Here is a 21039-nt window from a genome sequence, read left to right on the forward strand (position 1 = left end):
CCTATGAAGTCAGGGTATTCAAGGGACTGCAGAAAATCACTAGACTGCTTAGTACCACTAATACCTTGTATATTCCAAAAACCAAAAGATATTGGTTGTGACATATTTCAGGAAAGGGGCACTATGCATAAATCAAGTAAACACACTTGGGCAAGCACATGTAGCTACATAGATACACTATATACAACAAATAAAGTGGTAATAATAATGGATTATATACATGTCACTGCTAATGTTACATACCTTAGAAAGTGACCTAGGCTCTACACTTCTTACAACATCTAACAGTGTTTATATTTCACATAACATTAATGTCATGTCACAGTACTGTAGGCACCTGATGCCCTTAATATGAAGAACCTCCATGGGGTACCCAGGGATTCCACATAAATGGTGATCCAGCCAGGGGTCTGGTCATGTGAGTCATTAAGGGATTAAACATCCAATATGGTGGTACTGGTAGTCTTTGGGGGTATCCCGGTGGTGGGGGTGGCACCGTGCTATGCCAGGGTGGTTGTGCCCATGGCATGGGTTGGGTGGGATGGCTCGTTGGGGTCGGAGATGCTGGTGCTGCATTTTGCTGTGGAGATTTCTGTAGGTTGGTGTCCACATTTGGGGCTGATAATGATGAACCTGGTTGGCCATACCTGCCCACAGATTGACTTGTGGGTTCTGCAGGGGTGGGGGTCTGATCACAGACTGTAGAAATCTTACTTTGATTTGGTAAGTTGGCGTGGTCTTGGTGTCTTCCAATAGGGGAAGTGACCTGAGTTGTGGTGACTTCTTCTGGCACACTCCGATTCTGTTTGTAGATGAACAATTTCATTGATCTACCAATGACAGCAGATCCAATTTTGTTGGGGTGGACACTATCTACATATAAGTATGTCTTGATACAGTTATTTTTATCACAGAAATGGAAGTCAACCGGAATGTATTCAATTTTGAATCTGGTACACACACTCTCTATAAGATCATTTAAGTTCCAGATGTGTTTGTTGTACTTGAGGCCCTGTTCATTTAGCCTTGGAGGGATGCCGCAGATAGCAAGTCTTGCGTTGGGGAACTTGTCCTTAAGGTTTGAGTGTAGGGATTCCATTGTCTGATTCATATTCCGTTTCTTGTCACAGTCGTTTGTCCCAATGAGACAACAGACCGTTTCTGTCTCTGGGTGTCTGTGTATCAGGGACAGGAATGCGACCATATCGTCACAGGTTGCCCCTGGAAAGGATCTAATATGGGCATCACCATCCGAATTAATCTTCCGTCTGTCAAGGTTTTTCAGAAGAGAGTCACCAAGAATAAGGTGTGGCACCCTCTCGGGTAGTCTGCCCCTCTGTTTTTCAAAGCGGGATGCTTTACCTGAGATGCTGTAGCTGGCCTGGTCGATGGGGTCATAAACCTTATCTCTTGATGTGGTAGCCTCTTCTACATGCTCCTGTCCCACATTCCTAGAGACTCCCTGCTGGGCTGCCTGGCTTGCTGTAGGTTGGGGGTGTTGAGGAGTGGAGGGAAGCTGACTGTTGGGGGTTCCACCCTGGGGGGTGGGGGGAGGAAAAGATGTTGCAGCTGGAGTGTTGTTCCTTTGACTTGAGAGAGTATCCTCTTGCTTTGCAGCTAGAGACATTTGTGTCTGTGTTTGTAGGACCATTTTGTCAATAGTTAGAAGTTTGTCTTTGAGGCAAGAGAGTTCTTTGCGTAAGTTTAAGTTTTCATTCTTCAATCCCTTTAATGAGGTGATTGTACTTTCCTGTGCTCTGATGGTTTCTCCCATGAGATTCACCCGCTCCTTCAGGTTTGTAATATCCTGCTCTGTTGACGTGCAGGTGGGGCAGCATTGGGTTCTATTGTTACTCAGATTTTGGAAACTTGACTGTAGTTGGCACATAGCAGTCTGTAAGTTCTGGAGAGCCAGCAGATTCTTCGCATCAGGTTGTGGACAGCTAGATCGAACAGCTATGGGCTTCCGGAGAGATTTTTTGAGATTTAAACGCTGCCTTCCTACCTGGGTGTTTGGGAGTGGTGCAAAGTATGGAGCCCTCATTGTCCAGGGAATGGGTCCAACTGTTACTGTGGCCACTAGGGCTGCCAGGTGACTCACACTTTACACAAACAAATTCACAGTCTGAGTCAGCAAGTTGGGAATATTCCTCATCTGTGAGACCTAGGCAGGTTTTATGGCACCAGCCCTCACACTTGCTGCACATGAGTTGAGCACCTATATCGTCTCGATAGTTACACACTGTGCAAGCAGCTCCACCCCACTGGTCTTCAACTGTTTTGTACTTCTCAAGAATGGTCTTAAAGACTTCTGTCAGGTTATTACCTTCTACTTTGTCTTCTTGAGTTAGAATTTTGGGGAGATGTTCAGACATAAATACATTGGTATCCTGTCCATTTACCAGAACACTACTTGTTGTGTGAAACAGATTCACAGTGTATCTGTAGTTAGAGGAAGAAATCCTGTAGATTGTCTCTGTCTCAATCCCACGCTTGTCCACACTATGGATATTGTCTTGTATTGATGACTGTGCATGAAAGTAACTGTCACAGTTTCTTCGGAACAATTCATAGGTCCCAGCATTGAGGTGTAGCCTTAGACCTCCCCCTGTCTCAGTGATGGTCACACATACCCTGTCCACAGCAGCCATCTTAGATTTTATGGCCTTACCCTTGTTGATGGTGTAGGGTTTCTTCCTGCTGGAGGCGCCATCTTGTTTCTTGGCCAGCACTACCTCACATGTGGTCATTTCTTCATCTTCTATTTGCTGACTTCTCTTCATGTTTACAGTCAACAGCTATTGTGCAACTTGTTCTTGATTGTGTTACACAAGTGTAGTGTACATTGTACTTGCCCATGTGTTCCTGATTCTGGCCAAATCACATATTTTGGAGGAGAATAGATGTCTGCTTACTCCAGAGATGACCTTGACCTATACCATATGTTAGATGATATAACCAAAATCCGGGAGCTCCGGCGGGGGGCAAGCTGGTCTTGTTAGTGTATGGTATGAGCTGTGACGTTGACCCAAGAGAATAATGTAAAACATGAGACCAACTCAAGTCTATAATGATTGGGAAAGTCTAGATTTCCACAGCTCTAGCCTGAAATTAAGAATTGTTCTATGCTCCATTTTAATTGTATTATTTTCATTTTGTAGACATGGATGGACCAACCAGGAAAGAAATTGATGGAATATTAATATCACGTTACCACTGATCCAGTTAAATTCATCACACAATAATAAATTAGTATTTGACATTACGGCATTTGATTATTAGGGCATGATCATGTACATGTTCACTGTAGTAATGTACACACCAGTCAACTTGATTATAAGTTTTATCAAAGTGTAGCGCAGCATCAACGATTACTTTATGATATCCTCACTTGTCATCGATGTATTGACATCGAACAATGGACGGCAATTCGAAATTCTTATGGATAGCTTCAATAGGGACAACGCCGGTGTGAGTACAATTTTCCTAGTTAAAATAAGTATCTACAAAATATAATCTGAAGCAGACAAGAACAATATTTTTTTATTAATGCTTACTTTCATGGATAGAATTAAGGCAATCTAGGCTTGCAAAATCGTTCTAGACTTGAGCTGGATTCCTTTTAAATTTATTCTGTATGGTCTGGGAGACGAACGGGCGTCAGTATCGCATTGAGAACTGGGACAGCCTTAATCAGTGTAATCGGATATGTTGTGGAGTTTCGGTTTTGGGCTGTTTGCTGAATATATAGAATTGCGAGTTATGTACACTCTGTATTTTTTCGTCATGGTAGCAGATATATTTTCTATGTTGCTTTTTGAATTATCCACAAATAATGAGAACTACAATGTAAACCTCTCTCTGGAGATATGCAATAATACTACTGAAGGGCATATCTGAAAAATGGGACTTCTCGACAAATATTTCTTTCTTAAATACTACCTGTTACAGGCATTCTGATCATTATATCATACTTTGTACAGTTTAAAAGTCAAATAATGGCAAATTGTGTATCTTTCTACATTTTGAATTAATTATACTTTCTGAAATAAAACCTTAGCATCAGATAGTGATATACACGAATATGATCTATACTATTATAAATGAATTATCAATTTCGTATTATGAATTAGATAAACAGAAATATGATAGTAAAACAAATTATTTTAATCTATTCTTGTGAATAGGTAACGAGAGATCTAGGCAACGCACTAACGTAGCCATTTATGAAAAATGAAATATTAAACGTTTACGGGTTTGAACATGCACATTGAATGACAGGGAAGAAAGCAACGCAATAATTAAATTATGAATCAAATTATGTTATAAATATAACAGAATATTTAGAAAATATAAGTTTAATTTCTCCTTGTTGGAAGGTGTTTAATAGTTATATAGATTTTGTTTGATTGTTTGTTTTTTAACGCCGCACTCAGCAATATACTAGCTATATGACGGTGGTTCGTAAATAATCCAGTCTGGACCAAACAATTTACTAGTCATTATCATCAAGAGCACCGATCTACGCATTTGGGATATGATGACATGCATCAACCAAGTCAGCGAGCCAAGTCGCCTTCGTACAAGCATGGGTTGTTGAATGCCTATTCTAACCCGGATCTTCACGGGTATTTTTTTAAATAATAAGGTACAATGAAATTCTGTATATGTCCATAATAAGTGTGTATAAGTAGATGGATAATATGTCCATACACGCCAAGTAAATGGTATATGCATTAATTTAAATGCAAATGATTCAATGATGAGTTCTTTCACAAGTCCATATTTCAAGGCATGTATTTGATATTCATAATAACTCCACAAAAGCTACACAATGGCAACAAAACGGTACCAGCATCACAGATACCAATAATACATGAGATACATATAATTACTTTAAAGTTAAAACATGTATCTAAATAGAAAATTAGAAGGATACACTTCCGACATTTTTCGTATTTTGTTTTCGTTTGGAGAGAGAAGTTGTGATTGGTATCTGATGGGTGCAAACAGGTGTTCCCTTCCGCCCAGGCCTTGCGGCAATGCTATAGCCTAAAATGAAACAAGCCTTGTTGAACAGGTTCAGACTCAAATTTCTATCCCACTTGGGCTCCTTTTAAATTTAAATATAATTTCTCGTGTCGATATGTGTCAAAAGAAATGAAATATTACAGCACTGGTGAAAAGGTTATATGGGCATGTCAGCGTCGATCCTATAATATCCTTTTATGCAAAATACATATATACTGATGAATTAAGGTAGTAATACTACGCAAATATATGTCCAGATGCATACATCAGTATCATTTCGTGATCTTAATTCGTGCTTTGAGCCCTTTTTCTACCGGAGATTCTGGGGTGTTACATCACACCAGAAAGCCAGGTCCAAATTCAAGTCATACTTTCATGGTCCGTCTTGTATGTTGGAAACCAATATCGCAATATGGCTAAATATTGCTGAACGTGGTATTAACCCGATTACTCACATAATTATTCCATTTTCTACAGTCATCTACGAACACTATCTTTAAGGAGGTATATCTGTATCATCCAAATGTCCATACATATATGTCCACATTTATATGTATAAAGCAAGTCGTCCTGCACTCTTCCTTAAAAGATAAATGTTAAGCATTTCCTCTGTATGTATTTATATAATGTAATATCGTTTTAATGTAATGCTGATGCAGTAAACGTACCACAGACCTAATGCTAGAATAACATCTAATTTCTGAAATGAACATATTTTACAGAAAAAAACAGTTGTTTAAACAATACTTATAAAATATAAGAACAAGGAGCCAAGAGCCAAATATTGGGATGTGTTGGACAGATTTGTTTCGGGGTCTTATGACAGACAAACCTGATGCCTTTAAGTATAAAGATAAGTAAGTATAGATGTTGTACATATTCAAATATGTTCGTGATTAACCCAACCTTGAAAAATATTGAAAGATGAGTGGTAACTATTTATGCCATTACTTCAAATTAGAATGAGAGCACATCAGGAAAGCATGGTACTTTAATGTACGTATCTTGTAAACCCAATATTCTTTTTTAAGTAAGAGCAGCATGTATATCGAGAGTATAGGTTTGGTGCGTGACTTATCACACAGTACTTTCAGAAAGTGTGCATATTCTGTTTATCGGCAATAAATAACATAAGACGATTCATACGGGTAAATACGATTTACTTCAGAACTAGTATAGATTATTTAAGGTTAGGGGGAAATGTATGTAATTAACAGAACTTTGGCCGAGTTTGAAGGATTTGGGTCCTGGCTTGGGCTTTGTGTTGGACGTGTAGACGGCATTTCCAGGTTTGACGTATCAATGACAAAAATGATGTCAGATGCAATTCTCTGCCTTTTCGGGTGAAATAATTGGCTTGCCTTTGGATGTGTTTGTGGCGGGTGCCACTAGTGGATCGGAATGAGCTCGCGTTTTTGCGAGCATCCAATGTCATCATTTATTATGATGAATCATGAAACATGCTCCTGATGTTGTCGCAATGGTGCAGTTGGCGCTACTTTTGGCAAGGGTTTCTCATGATAATGGAAATGCTTATGTCGCTTTTGTTGACCGATAAACATGAAAAGATATAATGTTAGTGTATATGGTCATGTAATTAAGAAACAAACGACGAGTGGGAGTTGTTTATTGTACGATAAACAACGACCGAGACTCGTTTATTTCTATATGAGATATCAACATTATGTACAGCCTCTTTTAGGGTGTTAAATTAGGAAAAAAACCACGCTTTACAATATTTACCCGTACTTAAATAATGATGATTCCTAGAATAGAATCCGACAGCGGCCATGCTAGATTAAACCATTTTAGGATTTGAGTTTGATCCGGCATATTCTCACAATTTTCTCGTCAATCATCTGTACCTTTTCTCCCAATACCGATTGTCATATCACTCTCACTTTCGGATTCTCCAGCAATATTTATTGGGAACAACTCACTAGACACATACCTCTCAAAAATAAGGTCAAATTTACAAATTTTGCTTTTCAAGTTGCGAGTGCATGTTCGAATCTCAATAAATGACGTCATGATAGAACAATGTTTTATCGTGAAATAAATATCGCTTCCTTCTTTGTTCTTTGTGATTTATCGCGTAGCTATCTTATATCATCAAATGCCAATTTCTAATTGCTTTATCATGACGTATCCGTGTCATGTAGCAATAACATACACAAATATCGTTGACTTCGACGTTGAATAGTGTCATGAAATATGATTATCCTCTTGTGTGCAATATTTCTGGTTGATAAATCTAACATATTCTTACTTTAAGAATAGCGACTATACATTATTATATATCCCTTATCAGGTCTCTGTAACATTTTCAAAATGATACAAATATAAAAATACAACTGAACCTAAATGTAATGTTTTAATATCCTTACGTTGCTGAGTGCAGCATTTAACAACAAACAAACAAAGCATAATATCTTTAAGAATTATGTTAACAATTCCGATGCTAAAAATAATCTCACAATCTCCATACCTCTTTCTCTCTATGAAAACATAATAACTTTTTTTTTAATAATCTGAAGGAATAATAATGGCAATACTATCATAATTATCATCAGTATTTATGTTACTTATCCTCAAGTGAAGTAGTCCTCCACACTATACATTCAGTGAAGAAGCCCATGAACATATGAACTATGTGACATACATTCATGGAAATTAGATGAACAGTTGAAGTTAGCAAATGAAATTATTCGGTCGAACGTCTATCAGCCATCTATTCTATTCATGAAGAACATTTCACGTGGGACCAACAGAGGGAATTATGACTATCGACTTGCTAATTATTTTTTATATTCATGCCAGCTCAAACGATCTATTGGCTTGATTTATTGTTATGGTATCCACAAAATAAGTAGGATCCGATTTTTCCGTTTTTGTTGAAATAAAACTGAATCATATTTGCTGTTTACATATCAAAGTTTGCCAAATTGTTACAAAATGTTTGCCCACAGCAAGGCTACGTATCCCCAACATATTGTGCTAGGCACAGTATCACTGGACTGAGGGAGGGCGGTATTCCTCCTTGTGGGTCACCTGCTTGGCAATATGGGACGGGAAAACTGCAGGGGGTGAGGGCAGTTAAGTTGATGGTACAGACAGATAAGAGAGATCATTTTACAAATGTGAAACCTCAGTCCACAAAGGAAGAGGCGAAAGCTGAAACTTGGTGAGGTTTACAGAACAAAGGCAGTTATTTCTAGTTTCTTACTGACTCTCGAAGATACATTTAATAAAACAATTAATGCGTGTGTGTGTGTGTGTGTGTGTGTGTGTGTGTGTGTGTGTGTGTGTGTGTGTGTGTGTGTGTGTGTGTGTGTGTGAGAGAGAGGTAGAAGAAGAATTGTACAGCATAAAAATGGCTACGTATGTAATTGGGGTAGATATGTTGAATGCCCGGCCAGTATGACCTTTGAGTCACTACAGTTTCAGTCATTAAAATGCGTAAAACAGTATTTGAGTGAAAGAAAACACTATAAGTGAGTGAAACAAAAGACCTCAGTACAGGCACACCCAGTCCCCCAACCCTAAGTCTGCATGTACCAATACTCATACCTGCCACATCCTCAACCACTTAACTTACTCACACAATCATCTGACAACATGTTCGCCAACCCTCGTATCACAACGCATGCACGCATGCACGTACGAACACACACACACACACACACACACACACACACACACACACACACACACACACACACACACACACACACACACACACACACACACACACACACACACACACACACACACACACACACACACACACACACACACACACACACACACACACCACATTCTTCTTTCCCCACCATTATGTCTACGTCAGCCAGCATGGATCCATGCGCATGCTTTCATACATAATCCATCCTCCCAACATTCCCCAACATCCATCGAACTATAACTATATCCGCACTCATGTATCGGTATTCGTGCTTTCATACATACATACACCCCACTACCATTCCCCTACATCCACCGCAGTATAACTATGACTATAACCGCCTTCGTGCATCCGCACTTATGTTCACATTGCATTGCATATGCATCGAATTACACGTTTAAAATATCGTAAATATTTTACAACATGTACATATTATATATTAGCAAACAGATATTATTATAACGCAATAGATTTCATCCGTCAAAACATCACAGAAAGAGGGGCAGCCTGGAATTTTACAATGGCATCTGAATGCACTAAGACGTTCAACTCCAACTCTGGAGGTGAGAGTTGCGGAAGATTACGGTAAACTTCAGTTACAGATCTCCATTACGAATATCTAAAGTATGAATAAAGATCACAGCTTGCTATGACGTGTACTTCATGCCTGCAGAATTAGCAATGTCCTTAGCTCTAAATTGTATGTCTAAATGCTTATGTAGACAAAGACCCAAATGTATATAGGCATGACCATATTATATTCTACGCAAATATCACCACATTTAAAAGCAAACCTAGATTGAGTCTTTGAAGGGCGTTAAGAACTGATACACACAAGGAAAAATATTTATGGATGTCAACGGAGGAACACTGCGTTTCGGAATATATACTTTCTCCTTCATCAGGTGCATATTATTAAATGCTATGAGGCAGAGAACATATATTTGTACCTGTAAGAACAACAAAAGTAAAACGATAGCAAAGAAGGGAACGCAACAAGGGAAGCCAACAGATAACTGGCATGGCGCTGATTACCGCGCCTCCCGTTTGCCCATTGTCCATTTCCCATTACCAATCATTCATAAGTTAAGTTCTGGCTTTAATTTGTCCATTGATAATCAACCATCAACGTCTATTATCTCCACCCTATAGATATGTAGTTTACTGAGAAAGTGGTATCCAAATATAATGTGTGTTACTTTTGACCACTTTCTTAAAGGCATTGTTGGTTCAAAGCTTTCGGTTTTAGAAGCCGTGCCATTTTTCTCTTGTCAGAGAAGTACACAAAGTATACGTCATCTGGACTAACATTTTTGGTTCGGTGGCTGGGTTAGATCGCCAACTTTGTGTTCTGGCGATTGGGTGCCTCACTCACAGTGTGGGTTCAAATCCCGGACGGGACTCAACCCAAGAACGTACGTGAATCTGTACTTTACTCAGAAAGTGTTATCCCAATTATAACATTTGTTGTCAAGAAAACACAATAAATGTATATTCGGCTTTGGATGGGTAATGATATCACAGACATATACGGATATTGATGATGACTGGGAGGAGCTTCGTAACGCACGTCTTCTCAATTCAGGGATTGGTAAATCCAAATATGTGTGTGCGCGTGCGTGCGTGCGTGCGTGCGTGCGTGCGCGCGTGCGTGCGTGCGTGCGTAAATGTGGGCCTGTTGGATGTTACATAAAACATTCATCTTGAGCGGGATGGTAGTTCGAGTTGGATTAGCATGTTAACTATAATTATGATCTTCTTTAGGCAGAGAATGCCGCTCATGAATGTATTGATGAAATTCCTAGGTACATGGGGCCTTTTCGTCCCCAGGAATACCCATAGTGGAGACTTCAATGGGGATAGGGTGTACACAATGTGCTACCTGGTAGATTGTGTGCCATCAGACCGGACAACGTTGGTCTTTGACTGATTGTGGCGTTAAACACTCTTATTCATTTACTTATATCGGAAATTGAATGTTCATCTTAATTGTTATTGTTGAACATGTAATATATTTTTAAAGAAATAAAACAGTGACATAATAACTACAACTTTATGTGAGCGCGAGTAGCTTTTTTGGTATGAGATGAATAAGTCTTATAAAGTTGTAAGCTTCTTCACAACCGCGTAACTATGAATTGACTTTATTGGGTAATCAAAAAAGAGATAGGACCTAAAATAGCCAAATTTCATAAGATTTCACTTGTCCACCATCTTGGATGCAAGGTGAAAACATTTCAGCGCGTTTGAAGCCACTGAGAATGCCCCCTGCAGAGTTGGACGAACATTCTGCGGTGGCGCGGCTGAGTTGACCAGAGGCTATCAGCAGTATTTCCTGTCCAGGTTATTTAGGTCAGTTGTTTGTGTGTGTGTGTGTGTGTGTGTGTGTGTGCGTGTGTGTGTGTGCGTGTGTGTGTGTTTGCGTGCGTGCGTAAGTGCGTGCGTGCGTGCATGTGGGGGGCGGGGGCGTGGGGGGGGGGGGGGGGCGTGGGGGTGAGATTGGGGGGATGATAGATTTAGCAACAAGTAAGGTCATCTTGAGTGGGAGGGTATTCGCAGATGGATTAGCATATGAACTATGATTCTCTTTAGGCAGAAAATGAGGATCCACGATGTTCGACCTGGTAGAAGTGTATTATCAAACCTCACAGCATTGGTTTTTTGACTGACTGTAGCGTCAAAACATACTCATTCATTTACTTGAACTGAATGTTCATCTCAATTGTTATGGATAGTCACGGAGCCATGATCCAGAGTACAGGGTGTCATTAGATAGAAATAAACTAAGTAATAATAGGATTACCAGAAAAACAGGGTTTTACACACAAGCCATAAACTTCGCTCATTAACACCAGAGTAAGTCAGTACAAGATTGAAAACTGCCCCATAATTATGTATGACATGCTTGTCGGGTATTGCTACATATATATGTGAAAACAAAGTTATTAAAATGAAGAGCAAAACTGATGAAAGTTAACAATAAACGTGTATACGTGTTATATCGTCTCTGCAAAAATAATGATTGTTTGTCTTTAGTATTAACATTCAAATACGTTATATCTGTATTAGCGATATTGTCTTTGTTCCAACGGTGAGTCAGCGTTAGCCGTACTATCTCGTAGTATAATTGTCTTTCTGAAGACATCACGATACAGTTTTTACGATGCATCACGTCTGCACTAGCGCTGGATAACAGCCTTGTGTTTGGGTGTTTCAGTGGTTTAAATCGCTGCTCTTGATATTGTTGATTAAACTTTGATACTATGAACAATATAATGTTATGTGAGAGGTTGACTTTAGAACGGTAACATACTAATAGTATATAGGATGACATAAACAGAACAATGAGAAGTTCGTCCAGATTAGTGTATAGGCAACATTTAATAATTAAAATAATTACATTCAACAACTCCCCTTTTAAGTCCATTTTCCTGACTTATAAGTAAATGCAAGAACAATCGGCCTGAGTACAATGTAGAGTTCTTGTCCACTTCCATATGACTATATAGCATACAATAAGCTATCGGGTCCCGTTTAGATCGGTTTGGGTGGCAGCCTAGATAGCCATAGAATAGTTTCATCTTGGAATCTCCCATATCACTGGGGATCCTCTTCAATTTAAATGGAGTTACTCGTTACGATTCCGAACCTTCACGTGACTGTGTTTATGAACCATTGTCAAATAGTGGTGACATTAAATCTAGGAAACAATACGCGAAATCGCGCATGCACAGAACGGAAAATTTGGTCAAGGCATTAAGTAGTCCGCATGCGCAGAACGATTGATTTCAGTACTTCCGCTAAGCGCTTCGAGTGCAGCGTCAAACGCGGGCCTGTAATCTAACACGCGGGTACTGACAAATGAAATCTGAGAAGTAGAAATACCGGTAGACGCTGTTGCTTGATTGACAATGTCAATCAAGAAAGGGAGGAGCTTAACGCTATCGTTCTCTCCCAGTAAATTTCGATGTCAAATAACGACGTTATTTGGACGGAAAAACGATGGTTTGAAAACGTCCAAATAACGTCGTTTTTCCGTCCAATGACCATATACGGAAAAAAACGACGTTTTCGTGTTTGCAGTGATATATACATATTGATTCAGCTTTTACTTACTTTTTCCTCTTAATCTTCTCAACGGCTCTCTAAAGAAAAAACGATATTTAGTATTATTTACAGATAAGCTGTTATATGTAGAACATTCCACACTTTGTGTCTATGCAATAGCTTTCATTTCATCATTGGTGATCTTTCGGTAGTTATAAGAGGTCTTAAAGATGTTCGATTGGTTGAGAATGAGTGAATGATCATTGCTTAACTCTTCACCAATCATTCGCTGCGAGAAATGTCTATAATATTACCATATGTATGCCACCACAACAAAACCAATGCTGAAAATCACTAACATTTCAGTCAAATATCACATTCAAGAGTAAAACTACCGACTGCTCAAATAAAGATCTGTATCTCATCTCAGAGTTTGATTTCTTTAATTTGTTGTGGTACGGGAAATGATGTTACTAGTCCATGCAAATAAGAAGAAAACAACATCTCACCGAAAGTAGACAACAGCACACATTGCAACTGCTATAACAGCAATTAGGAAGAGTACAAGTCCAACGATGAGGTTTACATTCTGGTGTCCGGCTGCAATAGTAACGGGTAACAGGTAATAGGTGTGCAGGTACAATAGAGGAGGTAACAATATTACAGGAATAGTGTCAATATTGATAGTCATGTTATGATGAAGGTTAATATGATGACGACGGCTTGGAGTGTTCAGGAAATATGGAAATGGAAATACCAAGCAACTAGGTATAAAAAACATTTCATTGAAAAGAAATGTATAAAAAAGCAGTTCTAAAACATATACATGACAAATCTGTGGTACAAACTATCTGCAAGGTTACAAGGCGAGAGGAGCTCTACGACTGCAATGCCCCTTCTTCAAAATAGATCACTTAGTGAAATAATAGCAACATGTGCTCATAGAAAAGGGCATATGTGCATATATCACTTTCCAGCAGAACATTATATTAAACTCATGACGATCTAGTTGTTGGGCTGGGCAAAGTGAAATGGGGTTTAACGTCGCGTTCAAGTTATTTCACTTATATAGCGAAGTAAATGCACTACTCTGTATTTTATAGCTAGCCTACTGATATACCAGATTAGTTGGTTTGCTGTTTTACGCCGCACTAAGCAATATTCCAGCTATATGACAGTGCTCTGGACCAGACAATCCAGTGATTGATATCATGAGCATTGATCCACGCTATACGGATCGATGATATGCTTCAAATAAGTCAGCGAGCCTGACAACCCGATCCCGCTAGTCGCCTCTTACGACAAGCACCGTCGCCTTTAGGGCAAGCATGGGTCGCTGAAGACCTGTTCTGTCCCGGATCTTCATGGGTCAGCTGACAAGGAAGGATAACAGCTATGATATTGGAATCGAACTGCCGACCTTCCTCCCTCCAGGCAGAGAGTAATGTGCAACGTGTGCATTTGTGTCCATACCACATTATAGCGTTTAGCTAACTCTATAATAGATGGTAAAGTTCGTGATCGAGTTGTTGCCAACTTACCATACATTACTTGGTTTAATAATCTGAATTACATCATGACAGAATTACCTTCAGAAACTTCACAATATTCGCCACTTCGTCCGTCAAAACAGCCATGAGTACAGGAACCATTGACATGATGACACGTGGCATTGACACAGTGGATGCTGCATTCATCGTTACACTGTTCACCGAACATTCCATCATCACATTCTGAAACATTGGAAATCTGTTAGTATGCACCCGTTTTGCGAACTCCTAATATCACAGACGGAAACTCACAGTGATTCTAGAGTGTGGGTTCTTTAATGTTGTTTCCATTGTGTGGATTTCATTTGGTTATTGTGGTTTGCAGATATTTACCTCCTAACAATTTCAACACACTTAATCGATGCAAGTTTGGATAAATTATCAAAATATCTTTAAAAGTTCAACAGACACTGGTATGTATTTACCTTCTTGCACTAACCTATTGCCCTTTTTGCACTTACCTATTGCACTTTATGCACTTACCTACTGCACTTTGTGCACTTACCTATTGCTCTTTTTGCACTTACCTATTGCACTTTATGCACTCACCTACTGCACTTTTCGCACCTACCTATTGCCCTTGTTGCACCTACCTATTGCCACTTTTTCACATACCTATTGCTCTTTTTGCACTTACCTATTGCACTTCTGCACTCACCCTATTGACACGCTAATCCGAGCAAGAATGATTTGTTGCAAACTATTATTCATTGTATTCTTCATATACGTATGTATCAACACTACAGACGATGTAGATTCTCCAAGGATTACCTTTGTCGCATCTTGATGTGTTCTGGTCCTTGTGTTCCCATCCATCCAGACACATGTCACAACGTCCAGTGGTCCTGTCACAAGTCTGGTTGACACATCCTCTTGAGCAATTCAGCACACAGTTCTCTCCGTGTGCCCCAGGGGAACAGACTGGTTGATGATAATAAGTATGGACATTTGATTTGAGATTTATTTGTTTAGCTGGTAAACTGGCAGTTTATGCAAAGCTGTCAGTCCCATGCCATGACGCATTTTGATATATCCAATGTGTAATTTGTTCATTGTTGAGGTTTCCACGAAGTTTACTGAGGGCATGGTGGCAAGATATTTGTCATGTGTTCACCCGAATTGTAAGTTTTAAAGTTTATATTATACCGGCGATATAATTGTTAGAGTAATCAACAAAACTAAATATGTTTTAGTACTCATTCTATATCGAATGAATAACTATTTTTCTTTTCAGCTGAAGACTCTTTGCATTCACAGATTGAAAACCATGACAGAAATCTGTTTCTTGCACAGGGACATTTTTAGCTCATTTGATGCGGAAACAAACTTAAGTTCTACAGATCGGAACAGATAAATGAATAAAGCAGGCAGTAAATGATATGCCTTACATTGACCACTGTCCTAATACTCGTATATAAGACTTGTTCGCACCATTGGTATACCTGTGAGGGAATGACCTACTCTGAATTTAATCCTTTACATTATTATATATTTTGACGGATATATTTTCAACAATAATGTTTGGAGATGATTGAGAATAAAATGTTGTATGACAATGACTATCAACACAGGGTGCGTTTTGGAGTAATACAGAAAATAGTCAATAATTACAGATATATTGTTTGTGTTAAATTGCAGTGTATTTCATTGGTGGACAATTATTGTAACTGTAATTACATTGTTTCTGTTGAGATTCGATAGAAGCTAATAGCATTGTATTTGGACAGTGATTAGTTGTCAGGAATGTCGTACTGTTTAATGTTAGCAGTTTTGACGAAGTTATTATATTTAGATGCTAGTATAATGTGTTAACTTCCGGAATACCATGGACTGTGATAGCGTTTTATAGAAATCTGTAGAATATGTAGAATTTGTGATGGCACTGTGTAGAAATTTCCAGGAGCCAGTTAGACTAAAAAAGGGGATAAAAGCATGCCTCTCGTATCTCTCACACATTTCATTACATCAAGACAAGCTTTCGTGTGCAGATCAACCATCACCCAGGATTCCCTGGCTAGGCCTTTCTCGGAAGCTTGACCACTGTCGCTGCTTGGTGAATATACTGTGATCACTGACTTTTCCTATCACCAAAATATTTTTGTATTTGATAACTACTGCCATCATATTATATACTGTCATTAAATATTGTACTACCACTCTATTGTGCACCGCCATTGTAATTGATGTGCCGTAATTTGTATTGATTTGTAAACCTAGTTAATTTTGTAATACAGTTGTTAATTGCACACCATTTGTTGTTTGTTTGTTGGTTTCACACTAAATTCATTTACGTACAGATTTCTGATTTTACCACAGTTTGACACGTACTTTATTCACATGATGAAGTTTACGCAGGAAAGAATGTTCATAAGGAAAAGGGATGTTGATTTACGTTTTGGTGGCATGATTTATTATGTCTGCCCGTATATGACGAGATGGCTGGGTTTATAAACCCCCAATCACAAAAGGATCGATATATATATCCATTTATGCTCTTAACATTAAGTAGGTATTATCAAAAATAAATGTCATGTTAGGTCGTCAGCATGAAGATTTGCAAGAAATGACTGGTATGTTTCCGAAACTGTTCTAGAATGGCCCAAAACATGTCTCAAATCAAACAGTTTCAAACAGTCTTCTGACTACACCTAACAGAAAGATCAACTTTGGAAGATGATTGCCAGTGACGCCCATGCAACACTTTGGACTTTCTTCCAACGTGAAGCTGACACGCCGTGATGTAACTGGAATACTGTTAAAAGCAGCGTTAAACCCGACTCACTAACTCGCTAAATAAGCATCATGATCTCATATTGTATTATGACAGTTTTAAATTAATGATGCCTCAAAACTTTTTTCAAACGAAGGTAATAACTGATACACAGCGTACCGTCTACACAGTTTTCTCCAGTCCACCCAGCTCTACACGAAGTTCCACAACTTCCATTGATAGAGTCGCATTTCTCAGGCTGACATCCTTCATGGCACTGATACCTGCAGTCCTGGCCATATATACCCGATCGACATCCTGTAATGAAAGTCAGAACACATGTGACTAACAACGTAACAACGTACTTGTAAAATATGACTGCAGTGCCGCAGATAAAGACAAACTTACGTGAAGTGCAGTTTTCCCCATGCCATCCAGAAACGCAGTTACTGGCACAACTCCCTGTCACGTGGTGGCAGCTAAGACATTCACGACGGCACGGCTTTCTACATCCAGATCCATATTGCCCTTTCCCGCATTCTTTGGAAAAGGAATAAAAATGATAACTATTCTGACGGCCTATTCTTAGCAACTTATGACCAAAAATACGGCAGCTATTCTTGAAGATGCCCCGACACCATCATTATCCTACTTATGATGATTGTAGTAGTTCGGCCTGAGGGGATCTTTTGTGACAGTATATCATAAGGCAATTCACCATTAAAGAAACTTCATAGCGTTAGATTCACGCAGATTCACGCAGGCATTAGGCATTTTTAAAGATGAACAATTAAAATGCTACTGAAGATAAATGCTGATATTTTGTTTGCGGGTGTTCTTATTCGCCACTGAGCGGTTTTCTCCCCAACACTTTACATACATACTAATCATTGATGCATATCATCGTATCACTCTTGTACTTTATACACATATCCAACAAGCTTTAATGAACATTCTACAGAATTAAAGAAATGCCGCCGATAAAGGTACATGTGTCTAAATCTAGGATAAGTGATAGTGTGAGAAAAAGCTGTTTTAGGTTAAATTAAGTGTGAATGTGGTGTACACGTCTCTAGGGAAAACATAGTGTGAAAGGTATGAGTGTATTGTAAGTTTCATTTCATTTATTTGTTGTTGAAAAAATCGTATGTGTTTATTTCATTCTTCGTGTGTGTTTCTCTCTATTATACGGTAGCCCATGATATAGATATGGCTGTTTTGGGATAGGACGAGTGGAGTACATGTAGTTAGCTTAATGCCAGACACGAATATCCCCCTATTGATCAACGAAGTACAACTAAACAACTATTATTTATACAACTGTTTATACGGCAGCATTAACTGAACCAGCAATCACAACACAATACAATCAATATATATCATTCATATATCTAGAAATCAGATTTAGCTTAAGCCCTAATGCTAATTGTTTGGCGGAAAGACAACACAATGGACAATGTCTTGACAATGGTAAGCATCATTCTACACATTTAAAAAAACAAGATTAACCATCTCACGAAGAAAACAAAATGATTGTGTAAGCATCCATTTTTTTTAAAACGTGAGGATACCGCTTAAAATCAATTGGTCTTCCCTCGTCTTTCTGTGTTGATATCTGATAGATCGTCTTCACTCGAAAAATCTAACCCGTTTTCATCGTTGCTGTCATGACTAGTTTGACTGACCAAGAGCTCATATTGATATGGAGAAATATGTATGAAGTTATCGAGCGAAAATTCAACGTTTGCATCGGTGTCATTGTCTGGTGATGCCATGACGAACGCTGGTAATCTACAGAAAGAGTGATCGTCTGCAAGTAATATCTCCACTGTGGCGTCAGGTCACGTGAGGACAACTCTGCTTATCAAGTTTCCTCAAACTTGTTTTAATATCATATAAATGATTTAATCCCAAACTTTGATTGTAATTCTCCTATAAACTTAGGACTATTATTCTTCCCTAGGTTGCCAACACTGTACATTATGCTTTCGACTCTGCTTTCAGCAGGGATTTGAACATCTAGACGTTCGTATGTGAATCTGAAAAGCATATTATACCAATTTTTCCTACAGCGGACGTTTTGTTCCGAATTCATGGCCCTGCATGAATTCAGTGATTTGTGCACCGAGACAACACATATGATCAACTTGCAAAGTGATGTGTTTTGAGGAGATTTATATATGTTGTCCCCGTGTACATTCTACGAAGTTAAACAGACCGAAGACGGGTGACGTTTTTACCATGTCCGCAAATTCCACCAACAGCCTTGATATCTCGTATTTTTGGTTTCCCTTATTTCTTTTAACGAGAACTATTAAAAGTGGGTTAGCAATAGAGAAAGAGGAAAGATTAAAGAGCACTGAACCCCCCCCCCCCAAACACACACACACAAACACACACACCTCATTTGGTGTCAAGGAAAGACGATATTATGAAAGTTTATCAAGCACAGGGCAAGACACGATGAGCCGATTTTTAGAAACGAGCTCAGTTTAAGACACATCTTACCCCGGTCCAAGCAGGGAAAATAGTCAAAGACTATCCAACATAGACACCAGCTACACCCTCAAGAACGCATTTAAGACAATCATCCATGTCACAGGCAAACTAAAACCTTGGGGTAAACCCGAATATGGGCGATATTATTAAATGTGCACCCTCATTAAACTTATGAACCGTTTAAACAGCTCTGGGGACAACAGCTGACGCCTTGTTACAAAAATACTCAGGTTTTCAATCGCCCTTCTGCCCCAACTCACTAAGGGTTGGGATTAATAATGGGATGTGGGGAAAAGTAGGAGTTTGATAGATAGCTGGCTTGGTGTGTAGGCTAGATGAGCTCGCGCCTTGTCATCAAGGCCACCCTATTGCACTTTAACAGAGTATGGGGGCGTATTTGTTTTCCAGCGTCTCAATTGACCAGATTGGAGGTATTCATCAACCCACTGAATTTTAAGGCTTGATGAAGAATGTGTACACTTTGGTTTTTGCATGACTTCAACAGGTGTTGTCTACTGGTGTTGTCTACTGGTGTTGTCAACTAGTTTTGTCAGCTGGTGTTGTCGAATAGTGTTGTCTACTGGTGTTGTCAACTGGTTTTGTCAACTGGCGCTGTCAACTGGCGTTGTCAGCTGGTGTTGTCAACTGGTGTTGTCTACTGGTGTTGTCAACTGGTTTTGTCAGCTGGTGTTGTCTTCTGGTGTTGTCAACTGGTTTTGTCAACTGGTTTTGTCAACTGGCGTTGTCAACTGGTGTTGTCAACTGGTTTTGTCTACTGGTGTTGTCAACTGGTGTTGTCAACTGGTTTTGTCAGCTGGTGTTGTCCACTGGTGTTGTCCACTGGTTTTGTCAACTGGTGTTGTCAACTGGTTTTGTCAACTGGTTTTGTCAGTTGGCGCTGTCAACTGGCGTTGTCAACTGGTGTTGTCAACTGGTTTTGTCTACTGGTGTTGTCAACTGGTGTTGTCAACTGGTTTTGTCAGCTGGTGTTGTCCACTGGTGTTGTCCACTGGTTTTGTCAACTGGTGTTGTCAACTGGTTTTGTCAACTGGTTTTGTCAGCTGGCGCTGTCAACTGGCGTTGTCAGCTGATGTTGTCTACTGGTGTTGTCAACTGGTGTTGTCCACTGGTTTTGTCAGCTGGTGTTGTCCACTGGTGTTGTCCACTGGTTTTGTCAACTGGTGTTGTCAACTGGTTTTGTCAACTGGTTTTGTCAGCTGGCGCTGTCAACTGGCGTTGTCAGCTGATGTTGTCTACTGGTGTAGTCAACTGGTGTTGTCAACTGGTTTTGTCAACTGGCGTTGTCAGCTGATGTTGTCTGCTGGTGTTCCACATATTTGAACAACTGATCATGGTATACAGAACTGTTGAAGTGTTTCATACTCAAATGATGACGTCATGACGATAATTAGCAAGATGTAAAAGACAATAGTTCAGCTTTGGTTGTTTATCAATTTGGGTAGGAGGCAAATGACATATCCCTTAAAACAATACACTCAACACTGAAAACGCTTGAA

General features: G+C 39.3%; 1 protein-coding gene across 2 annotated transcripts in view; it reads right to left on the bottom strand.

The window, feature by feature from the left end:
- Positions 1 to 21039, bottom strand: part of LOC124122699 (multiple epidermal growth factor-like domains protein 11) — a 286895-nt gene that overhangs the window by 22275 nt on the left and 243581 nt on the right. For both annotated transcript variants that reach the window (XM_048400343.1, XM_048400344.1), the window contains 6 exons: positions 17432 to 17563; positions 17204 to 17341; positions 15085 to 15234; positions 14353 to 14496; positions 13273 to 13363; positions 12833 to 12861 (listed from right to left, as the gene is read on the bottom strand). In XM_048400343.1, the coding sequence (XP_048256300.1) occupies positions 12833 to 12861; positions 13273 to 13363; positions 14353 to 14496; positions 15085 to 15234; positions 17204 to 17341; positions 17432 to 17563 (684 nt within the window). The remainder of the gene's footprint in view (positions 1 to 12832; positions 12862 to 13272; positions 13364 to 14352; positions 14497 to 15084; positions 15235 to 17203; positions 17342 to 17431; positions 17564 to 21039) is intronic.

The sequence above is a fragment of the Haliotis rufescens genome, unplaced genomic scaffold (genome assembly GCF_023055435.1).
Source record: "Haliotis rufescens isolate VD_foot unplaced genomic scaffold, xgHalRufe1.0.p SCAF_2, whole genome shotgun sequence".
Classification (NCBI taxonomy): domain Eukaryota; kingdom Metazoa; phylum Mollusca; class Gastropoda; order Lepetellida; family Haliotidae; genus Haliotis; species Haliotis rufescens.